At 42.9% G+C, this 13807-nt stretch overlaps 1 protein-coding gene across 2 annotated transcripts in view; it reads left to right on the top strand.

The window, feature by feature from the left end:
- The window catches only part of EPB41L4A (erythrocyte membrane protein band 4.1 like 4A), a 223892-nt gene that overhangs the window by 52937 nt on the left and 157148 nt on the right, over positions 1–13807 (top strand). The window contains exon 2 of one of the 2 annotated variants that reach the window (XM_083151665.1): positions 4388–4492. The exons of the other annotated variant lie outside the window; for it this stretch is intronic. Within the exon in view, the coding sequence (XP_083007791.1) occupies positions 4388–4492 (105 nt within the window). The remainder of the gene's footprint in view (positions 1–4387; positions 4493–13807) is intronic. 2 annotated transcript variants of the gene reach the window in all.

Consider the following 13807-nt stretch of genomic DNA (forward strand, 5'->3'; position numbering starts at 1 on the left):
AAAGGGACAAGTGTCTATAAAAGAGACTGTGGACTCATTTGAACATCCTGATTAAGTGCAGGAGTCATTGCACCTATTCCAGTTTTGTCTTTTTTTTTTTAAATATATAACACAAACCAAAGAATGACACAGAGTGCGCCCTAATCCAGTGGAGCAGCTACTCTATAAATCCCCCGTTAGTGGGGGACAGGGTAAAAGATGCAGAAAAGGTATAGAGAGCGCTGAAGTAGGCCACCACCCAATAGTTTTTGTTACTAGTAGTCAAAGAAAATATACAACTGATAATAACAAAATGAATAACTTTATTAAAATATTGAGTCTGATTGTTCAAGTCCCGATGATCCTTAAACCCGGCGCGTTTGTCATTAAAAATACTTCATCAGGGGTTCAGACTGTAGGTGGTAAAAATATCATAAGAAGATATACAGACAGTTACAGTAAATTGTACAGCATATGCAGTTTCTTATTTGTGCAACTCACATGCTCCAAGCCGTCAGCAGTATCTGCTGCTCCAGTCATCCAGAGACCTCAAATGCGCATGGCCGCCACCAGAGGCTTTGCCTTTACAGATAATGGCACGCCCCTCAGTGCTGGGGGTTCCACAATGCACACTGGGACCCCCATTGCACCACTGGGAACGGTGCAGAAGCCCGAATTACATATTTGCTATCCACTGGACACCCGATCCTCAAGTTGAGAAGAAGGATTCAGGAGCCGCCCAAAAAATGGTACATTCAGTACACTGTTATTTAGCCGGTACAGACCAATACAAAATGGTACTGTACCGGCTAAATCAGTACCGTTGGAGGGTATGAAAAGGTATTGTTGTTGTAAGTCCAAGCTTCAAACTTTCAGATTTTTCATATTTTTTTCTCTACATTCATCAGAATTACTGCAAAATACTGTATATTATCTGAGTTATACAAACGAAGGCACCTAAAATGGTTGAAATATTGGCCCTTATTCTGATTGAGTTGGACGGCTGCGTGTGCGGACCGACGGCCGATGTTTTGTGTTTGCGCATGTGCATAGGCACGTCTGAACACGGCGTGAATTCCGTGCAGAAAATGATCGTATGGGAACCATCCGAGCAGGGGGTGAAGAGGGGCATGAAGGGCTGTTTTTGCATATGGTAATATATGCGTATGCCCCGCGTTTCATGGGCATTCGTATCCGCCCGTAACGCACATGTGGGGGGGCGGGCAGCTGACATAGCCGGATGTCAGCTGCCCGCCCTTATCCCTGCTTTCACACGGAAAAATGTCCGAGTAGTCTGGAGCACTTGGGGCTGCCTGACCGCTCGGTCCGTCATTCGATGGTTGGGGACCATGGGAGAATGGGGGAGGTTCCCACAGATGGGGGAGGTGTTCACATGAAACATCCACTCGCGGTCCATTCGCTTGGCATCTTACCGGCATTCGGACGGCATGAACGATCCGTACGATAGGCGGGGCTAAGAACATTCTGTGCCCTTCTGAAATATGCATTCGTCCTATTCAACCAGAATAAGGCCCAAAGTCTGTCAGTTAAAAGAACAGCAAAGAAAGGTGTTTACTAAATGAATAATTGGGAATCCAGAAAAGTGCACAGCTTGCTATGAGACTGTTATGATGGCTAGAGTGAGTGGGTTAATCAAATGTTTGTAGTCACTACTAAGGTGAACAAAAAAAGAAGAGGTCAACTTAGTTGCCGCTATTCAGTTACCTTGCCGGCGGTCTATTCCATTAGCTCCGATAAGCCGGCAAGAGATGCAGCAACAGGAGTTTGTTTCACTTGGCTCCAGCAGGCGAACCAAAATCCCCCAAAACATCTGAACAAAAATAGGGCTGATGCTAGTGAAAACACATACAGTAGGTTTCACTGAAACTGTGTTTTTATATATAGCGACAGAGCGTGAGAGAAAGACGAATGTCATATGTTATAGTGCCCACCAAATAGAAACCGTGTGAGATAGGCTGCCTATCAATATATTTCTTAGCGTTTTCTACCCATTTTAGTGCATTTGTGGTTACTGTTTCTTTTTTTATTTTAGTTTTTAGTTTTTTATTTAAATCAATGAAATACAATAGATTGCAAGTGTGGCAAGTAATAGAACTGGTTGGTGGAGATCATACAATAATAATAATAATAATAACTGACGGTACATTGTGTGTGATCAGCATAACAACTTGGAATACTGTTTCTTATATATAAAACAATTCAAATTATTTCTTCAAATTTTTTCCCAAATCTGAGAAACATCATGGGAAATTGTAAAGAATGTCTTTTTCACACCTGATGTTTCTCCAGGAATAATTGAATACCAGCCAGTGAGTAAATTTAGATGCCACTAGAATGGTCTCAGCACATAGGGGGTGATTCTAGTTGACTCTATAAGCTGCGAAGCTCACAGCTTACCAAGTCCTTGTGATTCCGCCCCAACGAAGACACATCCCCTCACATGTGCCCACAGCAGGAGAAATCATTTGATTTCCCCTGCCTTTGCCAATATAAGTCAGTGGAGACTGACTTATATTTGCGGGCACCGGGATGAAGACAGGGCGGGCGTCTGACACCATGTGACATCAGCCACCCGCTCACGGCAGACTTTGTCCCGCCCGCATTCCCATGGGAACGCCCAGCATTTTCATGGGGACACCTATGAAATGTTGGGCGTTCCCATGGCCCGGTGCCGCCACCCACTCTCCCCGTTGTCAATGACACAGCGACACTGTAAATCACTGAGGCCATTCGCAGTTGGGGTTTGCACATTGGGGCAGGGGCCGAATTGGCCCCATAATGTTTGACACCAGATATACCTCTTCATTGCATTTAGAGCACCAAATAGGACTCTGTTGGTTGCTTGTCTAGGAAAACACTATTGTAATGTAACTTTTTCACATGTAGAGACAGCCACGGTCACACACGGAATGTAGGCATGCAGTATATCTTAATCAGCAGAGGTTCTTATTCTCCATTGTTTGGAGAATAAGACATTTTAATGGCAAATGTTGCATGAAAAGATGCTCGGTTCTACCAAGTCACACCACGCCATTAAAAGTGCTAGATGTAAGTGGTCATGTCTGTAGTAACTGCCCACTGGTGTACCTAACCTGTCGTAAGATGCTCATGCTCAACACACACAAGGGATGTTGTGTGTCCCCCCCCCGCTGATTAAAATCTGGATATTTTTATACTAGTGTCTTTGTAAAAGAGAAGGCAAAGATACAAATGTATACTAGTATTCACATCCCAACACCCTATCAGTGCTTGCCATAGAAGAGATCACTTCAGAAAAACATTATAGAACAAAGCCATTGATCTGCACTTAATTAGCAGAAAGTCCTTAATCATATTGACTGTGCATATTGACAATGAATAGATTAAAGTGAATCTGTTGTCACAAGTGAGATTTGTTTGATGGAGCTAATTATTCTGCCGTTGTGCTGCAGGCAGATTTCCTGCAGAGTCACGGTGTACCAGTATTAGCACAGAGGTTCCTAGCTGCAGGATGTCTGAGGGAGATGATTCCATCCACAGCCAGAATAAGGGAGTCACCTATTATTTATGCAGATTATACAATAAGCCATTTCTTATTAAGCATGCCCATTTCTTGGACCATATTTATTATTTCACAAAGGTGGCAACACAAATACAGGCAGGATGGGCTTGATCAGTCCACCGGTTATAAACTGCAGTTTTATACTTATTCAGATCTGATCGCAGTTCAAATTTGTTCTCAAAATGGGCAAATCCATGTGCGCTGCAGGTGGGGCAGATGTAACATGTAAAGAGAGAGTTCGATTTGTGTGAGTTATTTTGTTTCTGTGCAGGGTAAATACTGGCTGCATTATTTTTACACTGCAATTTAGATTTCAGTTTCAACACACCCCAACCAAATTTAACTCTCTCTGCACGTGTTACATCTGACCCAGCTGCAGAGCACATGGTTTTGCCCATTTTGAGAAGTAATTTCTGCTGCGATCAGCTGTGAATAAGGGCCTAAATATGTATTTGATTTTAAGAAGGCAATGTGATTTTCTCAAGGCGGACTCCATTCACATACCCACCATGAAGTGTTGCAGCAACAGGTGTTTTTTGTGTCTGAACATGTGAGTTTATAGAAATGGGGAGTTAACGCTCTTACACAAAGAGCTGTTGGGTATCAGTCTTGTTACACTGACACACAAAAGCTGCACCTTCCCCTGGGTTTCATGCATTTTGCCAAGTGAATACAACTTAGGAGTAGCATAATAAAGCCCATACAATCTCACAGTGAAGAGGCCAAATGTAGCTCCTGGTCAATAAAACAAGCCCCTTTGGTACCACAAGGCTATAGAGCACGCATGAATGACGCTGACAATTCAGAATATTCTCCTGAATAGATTCTGTACATTCTTTCCCACAGAAGTCAACGAAAGGCTCTGTTGTCCTGGACTACGTATTCCGTCACCTAAACCTCGTGGAGATAGATTACTTTGGGCTACGGTACTGTGACAGAAACCATCAGGCGGTGAGTGAGAGACACTGGACATTTTGCTTGTCCAACCATAACGTTTCTCCTTCAATGACCTTTGTATTTTTAGGATGGAAAGAGCTTAACATACAGCCTTTCAGAGTAACCAGATTCCATACAGCCATTATGTATTGTGATGTGTTTTTTGTTTTTGTTTTACATAAAGTTTTCTGGTAATAATAGGTTATGGTTTTGCTTGCTATCGATGGAACAGATCCGAGTGGCTGGATGGTAATACAGCGGTGAGGAAAGAATATAGATATTTGAGGAGGTGTCCTATTGTACAACTGTAAGAATTAACATACTGCAAAAATAGAATCTGGGATCTGACTGAGGAGAAAATAACACAATGGGCCTTGTTTTGAGTTAGCTGTAAATCCAACTATTCAGTGCTATTTTGCTTCTTGGCAGAATCATGTTGCAGTGTAGGCAAATCACTTGTAAATGTGTGGGCAGATTTAGTGACGGGCGCTCATCCTATCTTAACGTGTGGTTTAAAAATAAAGCTCCCCAGAATTTGTGAGCAACATGCTAAAGCAGCCTCTACTTCCTGCGTCTGAAAAGCATTTGCACACCTTGTATCGCAGCGTTCTTTCTACTGGTGCACATCTATACTGTTTAGCTGGATTTCTTTCTAACGTTAAATCATTTTAAATAAGGATGACTGAGGTTGAGGAAATGATGTGAGAAATATGAGATTGGAGGGAATAGGACACCCTGGGTGACATTTAATGAAATGCGAAAATTAAATTTTTGCGAATTCTAGGCAAAAAAAAGTCAGAAAACGCACTTTTTCACAAATTCGCATATTTAATGAGATGCAAAAATGGCAAATAACACGTTTTTTGCTGTCAAATCACACATTCTGAAAGTGTGATTTTTTGTTGCGCCGGAACTCGCATCCAGATGTTTTCCCATTGAAAAGTATACAATTGGCATATTTAATAAGATGTGAATTCGGGAAAATGTGTCTAAAAATCGACACACATGCAGACCAGGTTCTGACAGGCGAATTGTCCAGAACCCTGCACAGATCATTGAGATCTGTGCATGGTGCTGTCTTAAAAAATGTGTAAAAGTTTTTTTTTTTTTAAATGGCGTGGGTTCCGCCCTCCTGAGCATAACCAGCCCAGGGTTCATTGGGCTGGACCTGGATCAAAAATACGGGTGACTAAAAGCATAGGGGTCCCCCGTATTTCTGAAACCAGCCCCGGACTCTTGGACCGGTCCTGGTTCCAAAAATACGGGGGACGAAAATTCTGGGGGTCCCCCATATTTTGAAACCAGCAGTGAGCTCCAACAGCCCGCGGTGTCATGACACATCCAGGGGACACTTTTTACATAAGGTCCCCCAGCTGAAACATGAGCACCGTGGCTGGTCAGCCTTGGACGGGGTACCTGGAGGAGTAAGGACCCCCCCAATAAAGGGGTCCCCCCTCCCAGGCTTCACCCGTCCAGGGCTGAAGCCCAGGTCTGTCACCGGCGTCCGTGGACTGTGGGCGCCGGCCTGATAGTGTAAAAACAGTAATTCCTAACATTGCTTTGTGCAGGTGAACTACAAGTGCCAGCAGACCTCCCCCGCATGCTGGGACTTGGAGAACCACAAGTCCCAGCATGTGGGGCATTAATGGGCCCGCTGGGACTTGTAGTCCACTTGTAAAAAGGAATGTTAAAATAAAAGACACACACAGAAAAGTTTAACTTTATTACACACACACCTCACTTTTACAACAACATACTTACCGCACCAGGGACCAGCGCTGTCCTCCCTCCTGCAGAGCCAGCTCACCCCGTACTGACAGCGGGTGAGACGGCTTTCTCTGGCGCAGATAACAGCTTCTGTAGCGCTGTGCATCTCCATGATTGGCTGAGCTATGCGTCTCCATGGAGACGCATAAGCCAAAGACGCTAGCAGCCTCTGTAGCACTGGGACAGCGTTACAGAAGCTGTTATCTGCACCAGAGAAAGCCGTCTCACCCCGCTGTCAGTGTGGGGTGAGCTGGCTCTGCTGGAGGGAGGACAGCGCTGGACCCTGGTGCGGTAAGTATGTTGGTGTAAAAGTGGATGGTAGGGCATGATATACCACCTGTCGGCACATGTCGGCTCAAAAACAGTAAAAAAAACCATGTCGCTCTTTTGACCGTCGACCTAGACACTGTCGACTTAATGCTTATGTCCACCTAATGACCTGTCAACCTAACCCCATGTCGACCTAATGGTGTCGACCAAGATGCTGTAGACCAAATGACCGTATCCCTTTTAATGGCTTCATAGATACATGAATAAGCTTATTTTTTCTATTTTAAACTTGTGCACAAATTATAAAAACAACTTACAAACTTCACAATGCTTTTCTAATAAAAATAACATACAAATAGAGGCATATTTATCCAGTGTGTGTGTGAAACCAGGTCTTTCTGATCCAGCCTATATATTTAGAGTTGTCTGTAGTGTCTATTTGTGTATAGCTGCTTGTTATATGTACACTGTAAGAAATGTAAATAAATACAGGTCGGGTGTCCGGATATCCGAAAACCAAAATATTCAAAAAACCGTAGGTCCCCCCCCCCCCCCCCCCGTTTTCATAGTCACTGGTCTCCCGATGTCCACGCCAGCCTTCGGCTTAGTCTTTAGAGGCTTAGAGGCATCCCTGGTCCCAAGGATGCATTGCGCGGGTGAGCCAGTGACATCATGACGTCACCAACACACCCACGCAATGCATCCCTGAGATCGGGGATACCTCTGAAGATGAGCCCAATGGCCGCTGTGGGGACCACCAGTGGACCAGGGAGTATGTAAAGTAAAGAAAAATCCGTTATCCAAAATGCTCGTAGTCACGCATTTCTGATAAGGTATACTCAACCTGTATATCATTTTTTCTTAGGTTTTTTTTTTGTGGGACTGCAAGATCAAACTGGGCTCTAATTTCAGATTAATGTGCACATAGCTTCCATACAAAGCAATAAAATGCTGTAATGTCCCGACCCTCTGAAGGCTGGGTTGGGAAATATCAATATTAATATTTAGAAATCCCTATTCCCCGATCCTGAACATAAACAGACAGGATGGGCAAATCTAACATTCTTATCATGTGTCATTTGCCAGATGGAACGCCAATCATTGCTGGGTGCTTATTGGCCTATGCAGTTGGTGCTGGCCGATAGGGAAAACTGGGCTTCAGTCATACAGGGCAATCCGGATAGTTTTCATCATGTTCATGAATTGTAGCTAAGACAAAAATAATACAAAACAGACCAATCTAGGACCCAGTGTATGAGTTTTGGAGAGACCCTTTTTGGATTAAAAGTGATACAGGGATGTATGGATCCAGAGAAGGAGCTGTCGTCATTGTCCCCCTTCCCCAAATAGGTTGGTGCTTCTATATTATCACCATATTTGATGATAACCTGGGCAGTTTCTTTTTCTTCCTGTAGTTTATACCATATTGGGCTACAGGGTTCTAGGAATGTAGGTAATCTTTATTTTTGTTAAAAAGGGACATACAGTATATTGGTGTTTGATAGGGGCTGTAGATGTAGCTTATATAGACTTTAGTAAGGCTTTTGACACTGTCCCACATCGCAGACTGTTAAATAAACTTGAAAGCTTGGGATTGGATTCTAAGATAGTTGAATGGATAAGAGCATGGTTGCAGGACAGAAAACAGAGAGTTGTAGTAAACGGAGTACAGTCAAAGGAGGGAAAGGTTACAAGTGGAGTACCCCAGGGATCTGTACTTGGACCAGTGCTTTTTAATATCTTTATAAATCGTATATCTTACAAAAAAATAAGGATCAAATATGGTTGAGGTAACTTGTTTAAAAAAGGGGCAGACTAGATGGGCCAAGTGGTTCTTATCTGCCGTCAAATTCTATGTTTCTATAAGCATGGCCAACCATATTTAAGATTTTCTGTGGTATATAGCAGCAATTAAAGGGCTTTGCACCTAGAAATTAAAATAATTTGAGTACAGCGCAATATAGCAGTACTGTGTTTTCTGGCTTATGAGTTTGAATGCTGCCATCTGTCTCTTCTCCTCACTGCATCCTGCTGCATGGAAATCAGCACAGCAAGATGCCATTTGGAATGAGATTTAACATCCTGTATTACTTTACACAGCACAATACTCTGAGGCACGGGTGGGCAATAATCGTCCCTGCAGCTACTGTGGAACTACACATCCCAGCATGCCCTACTACAATTTTGCTATCAGGGCATGCTGGGATGTGTAACACAACAGCAGCTTGGGGGCAGCTTATTTTCCTTCCCTGCTTAAGGGGTCAAAATATGTTTCAGATTGTATTTTAAACTTCAGCTTGTTGTGTGTATTTAGCTGCAATTAGAAAACGCCTGCTGCTACGCAGTTATAACATAGCTGTAGATGGAAATACCACAGTAAGGGCCTTATTCTAGTTCACTCTTTATGACAAAATCTTTCTTAGATGGACAAAACCATGTGCACTGCAGGTGGGGCTGATGTAACTTGTGCAGAGAGAATTAGATTTGGGTGGGTTTTTCTTCAAATTGAGATCTATATTGCAGTGTAAAAATAAAGCAGTCTGTATTTACACTGCACAGAAACAAAATAACTCACCCAAATCTAATTCTCTCTGCACATTTTACATCTGCCCCACCTGCAGTGCACATGGTTTTGTCCAATTAAGAAGAAATTTGTCAGAAAGAGTGAACTAGAATAAGGCCCTAAATGTAGTAAGGGTGCAGGGACGTTTGCATAGGGCCTTATTCAGAGTTGTTCGCTAATTCAGTTGCATTTTCATTTTTCTTAGGCTACAAAACTGCCATAGTTAGCAAGTAATCTGCTGCTCATGGAATATAAAGAGACGCTCAGCGGTGCTATTGCAAATCATTTGTAATATGCGGACACATTTGCAGCTCATACGCGGCAACCGTTGTAATTGACTGCCGGAGTAGGTCTATAGGGGTGTACACACGCTTCGATTTTGACAGGTTTTCGATTTGATTTTGCTTATAGAAACGAAATTGAATGTTTTTTTAAGACACTTTCGATGCCCATTCGATTTGATGCGCACTCCCGTTTTCTCGAAAATACCGTGCAGGCAAGGAAATATCTAATTTGATTCAGTAAAATCGAATGTGTACACTGTACCTTGACTATAAATTGAATTTGATAAACGAAATCGATATTGAATGCAAAAGTGCAGATCGAATGTTTAAGCAAATCGAAAAGGGGTGGAATAGGGAAAATCGAAAGTAAATCGATACATGTGTACACACTTTAAGGCTAAGCAGACTGGTCGTGGAAGTAGTGAAGCAGGCGCCATGTTTTCTTTGCATACATGTTCACATCTTATGTCAGATACATGGCTATGACACGCCTATGTTTTTCCACCAATCCTCTTTACCTCCAAAAAATTGTCACTTCCTGGTTATCGATCTGCCCTTACATCCTCACTGCAAGCACAATTGTAAAGGAACTATGACAGGTGAAGTTGAAAAGGTCGGAGGACGCGTACCGCCGCCCCTCGTGGACTCGCTGCGCTTGCCACGCTTCGGGTTGGCGTTGATCGCGGTGTGCCGTTAACAATCTTGGGGAATTTCACATAATTAACCATCAGGGTGCTTATACAATGAAAAATGGGGTCTGGGGGGCATTTAACATTGGACCCAATGTAAAATCGGGTGTGAGGGACCATTTGGTTGCATGTGATTTGATTGACCCGATTTTTCCGACCCGATTAAAAAATCGGGCGCCCAGATATTACACAAGTACCGTTTTTTTTCCACCAAGACAATGCACCAGCTCCCTTATAAGGAATTCTTGCGGCCTGAATTGAGCTATGGTTTTTTCAGCTGATGTGCGCATGCACAATGGAGTCTGAGTGTTATGGAGCTCAGACCGCAAACTATATATTTTATATACATCAATTGGTCTGTTTTGTACATATAAAGTAAAAGTAATACGTGGCCATAAGCTTTAGGCAAATAGGAAACTTCCATTACCGCTGCAGCATTGACACGGTTTCCTGGACTCAGATTTTAGCACAATATTTTCTAGACAGAACATTCTCCTCGGCGCTTATCTGTGCAGAAACAAGTGTCTATGAGAGATGATGAGCTACAGGGCACAGACTCGGTTCTTCTGTTGCATTCACAGAATTGACAGCATGAAAAGATACAGCTCTCTCACTTACCCCTTAGCTACAGCATAATATACTTCAGGGCATTCGTTGACATCTTATAAGTTAAAGGTTCCACAACACTTCTTCATCTGCAGATAGCTGACCCCACAGGGTGATGCACCAGCGCTACATTGCATCTCCTCTTATCCAGCAAAACAACAGATTAACACCTAAAAAAGCCTCTGGCAGAACTACAAGTGTGATATTTTTTTTTTTTTAATTATTTTACTTTTTCAAAGTGCAGTGGACAATGTGTCGTCAGAATGGCGATGTGTCATCAGAATGGCGTCGGAAGCTTGTAATGGTGGCACATTGTGATCACATCGTGTCGCATTTTGCTTCCTATCGCATAGAAAAATTAGCAATGTTGCTCTACTGTAACTCAGGAATCGTATGTATGCAGATATGAACCTGTCTGTCTCTGTTACTACATTGTAAAATAGATCTTTTAGCAGAAAAAATTAACTACAAGTTTGAGTTAAAATTCCTTTAAATGGGTTTCTCAATTTGGAATCCAGATGGCAAGTCTGCAGTCAATAGGGTGACAACATATGATTGACATGCATAGAGTCAGCATGGGCAAACATGGCTATGGGCAACACGGGAAAATTTTTTAACTTTGTCAGCGCGAGACCCGAAGCATTGTGCGTGATGCGAGACATGCTAGGGGACGCAGTACACTAAGTTGGGGTCCACGTGCTCAGGTGTCGACATTGAAACCAAAAAAATTGAAAAACTCAAGTCAACCTTTTCATGTGTCCTTTTGCTTGTGTCAACCTTTTCTCACTGTCACCGTGACTAATATACCACACCTTTTATATGTAAATAATCTCTGCATTGAATCACTTTTGATGTCAAACTGACCCTAAAGCTGTAACTTAGGGTGTTATATATACTTGGTCGCTGCTGTGCGAATTTGCGCGGCAACCGATTATTAAGAATGCGCATGTGTACGCACCTTAGCACACACGATGACAAAAATCAGCGATTGCTCTATTCACAAGCCATTCGAAAATTGATTGACAGGAAGCTGCTGTTTTTGGTTATCCCCAGGCCGTTTTCTGGGAGAGTCAGAAAAAATGCAGGTGTTCCCAAGTGTGCTCAGGGAGGGTCTGTGAGGTCAGCTCCAGCCTCAATCAGCCTGTTTTTATCACAGAGTTGTGGAAGGGTCAGGACTAGACACTGACTAAAAAAATCACGAGATGTTGGGTTAGTTGCATATGGATTTGCAGCTAGCCGCCGATTATTTTCCTCTATCTGGCGGCGATCAGATCGCAAGGTTCTGCCAAATCATCCCTCAGTGATCAGTTCTGAATAACCCCCCTTGTTGCCATATTTATTTTCACCCTCTATAAGTTTCACCATTAATTGTCCTCAATCTACGCAATAAATTGATCAATGGACCCAGATTGGTTTCCAAATCTGAATTCAGTTTAGTGTATATACGTATAACGAGTACTTGTCAAGTTCTTCTGCATCCTCTACGGGAGGTCAAACGCCATTCGAGTCTCTTCAGCCATTTTTGGTGCCAAGAGACAGATTACATTGGCAACCTTTGGCATTCCAGCTGCCAGTAACTATTATTACCCTAATCCACTTTCTAATGCCAAACCCTAACCCCAGCTGAACCCTAATATTGACATGCAGGCAGTGTCAACATATGTTGGCATTTAGAACAGATAACGTTGTGGTGTCTGCATTATGACTGTCAACATCCCCCTTCCCTGTACATCCCTTTCATAAATGGAGTTACAGTATTAGTGTTCATTCTAGCACCCCCCCAACCCATGTAGTTCCTGTTCCCTGCCTGGGGTGTCACTGTCTGCTGTGGTGTTTCTAGTACAGTTCTGGTTTGCATATCAGTGTTGATATACAGACCACACTGTGCAAAAAGCACTTCAGCAGACAGCGACACCCCAGGCAGGGAAGAGGAACTAGATATGTTTTCAAAGATGGCAAGTGCTAGAATGAACACTAAGTATAGGGGTGTATTCAATATGGGATTCCGACTGTCGGAATGTCCCGACAGTAGAAATCCCAGCCGTTTTTGCTGGCGTCTGATAACAACTCGACAGTCGGTATTCAATGTTGCTATTGTCGAGTATCATAAAGTCAGTGGATCACCGAAATCCCGCAAATTCGTCAAACTACAGCCGTTTCCAACCATACAGACTCTTCTTCATAGGGAGACGAGTCTGTAGCAGGCATGTCGTGGCCGGGATGGCGAGTCCTGGCCAGGATTGAATACTAAACTGGCAATATTTTCACTGTTGGAAATATCGATAGAGATTGAGTGCCCCATAACAGATGAAGTAAATTGTTCATACATTTATTCTGGTCCGGATGCTTTGTGTGACAAACTACTATTATCTATTATTAGTCCCTTGTAACAGCTTTTCACTAAAACAGCAACTAAATGAAGCAGTGTGAATCATGCATGCTAAGCTTCGATGTTATTAATCATCACAAAGCACATCTGAAAAGTGTGTCCTTCCGCTGTGACCTGAAACCACTCCAGGAACTATGGCTTCATTCAGTTGGGCTGCCACAAATGCTTCATGCTGAAAATGTCTCTGCTGACAGTTTAATAGACAGTTGTGGCAAAACATTATTGTGTAGCTTGAATTATTTCAAAGTACTTGGCAAAACAGACAATGAAGGTCCCTTCCAGAGCTGATTGCACTCCGATGGCAGATAAAGTAATCGGAAATCACCTTTCCTTTTCATCTTTCCAGCATTAAATCCTTCGTCAGTGCAGAGTTCTCTATGAAGTAAACTGCTCTGTAGGCATTTCCCCCGAGCATGCTTAACCACTTACTGTGACTGGCGAATACAGTATTTTTTACACAAAATGCTTATAAATTGTAATTTCTCTTTTTTAATGATGGAATTAGGTTAAGGACGCCTATTTAAAATACTGTATACTGTAAAAATATCAAAAAAGAAACATAAAATTTTATCTATTTATTTTGAAACCTTGGGGCCAGTTCAGACCCGTTTGGGCGATTCGCAGCCTGTCTGATTATCGAATGAGTGATTGACACCCTGCGGGCATTTGGAGGCATACCATACCGCTGGTGTTTTCTGGGCGTTCCTGGACGTCATCAGAGGCCTCCTTCTCCGCATGGCCTTCACATCGCCGAGTGAGTTC

The sequence above is a fragment of the Crinia signifera genome, chromosome 1 (genome assembly GCF_055691185.1).
Source record: "Crinia signifera chromosome 1, ASM5569118v1, whole genome shotgun sequence".
NCBI classification, from domain to species: Eukaryota; Metazoa; Chordata; class Amphibia; order Anura; family Myobatrachidae; genus Crinia; species Crinia signifera.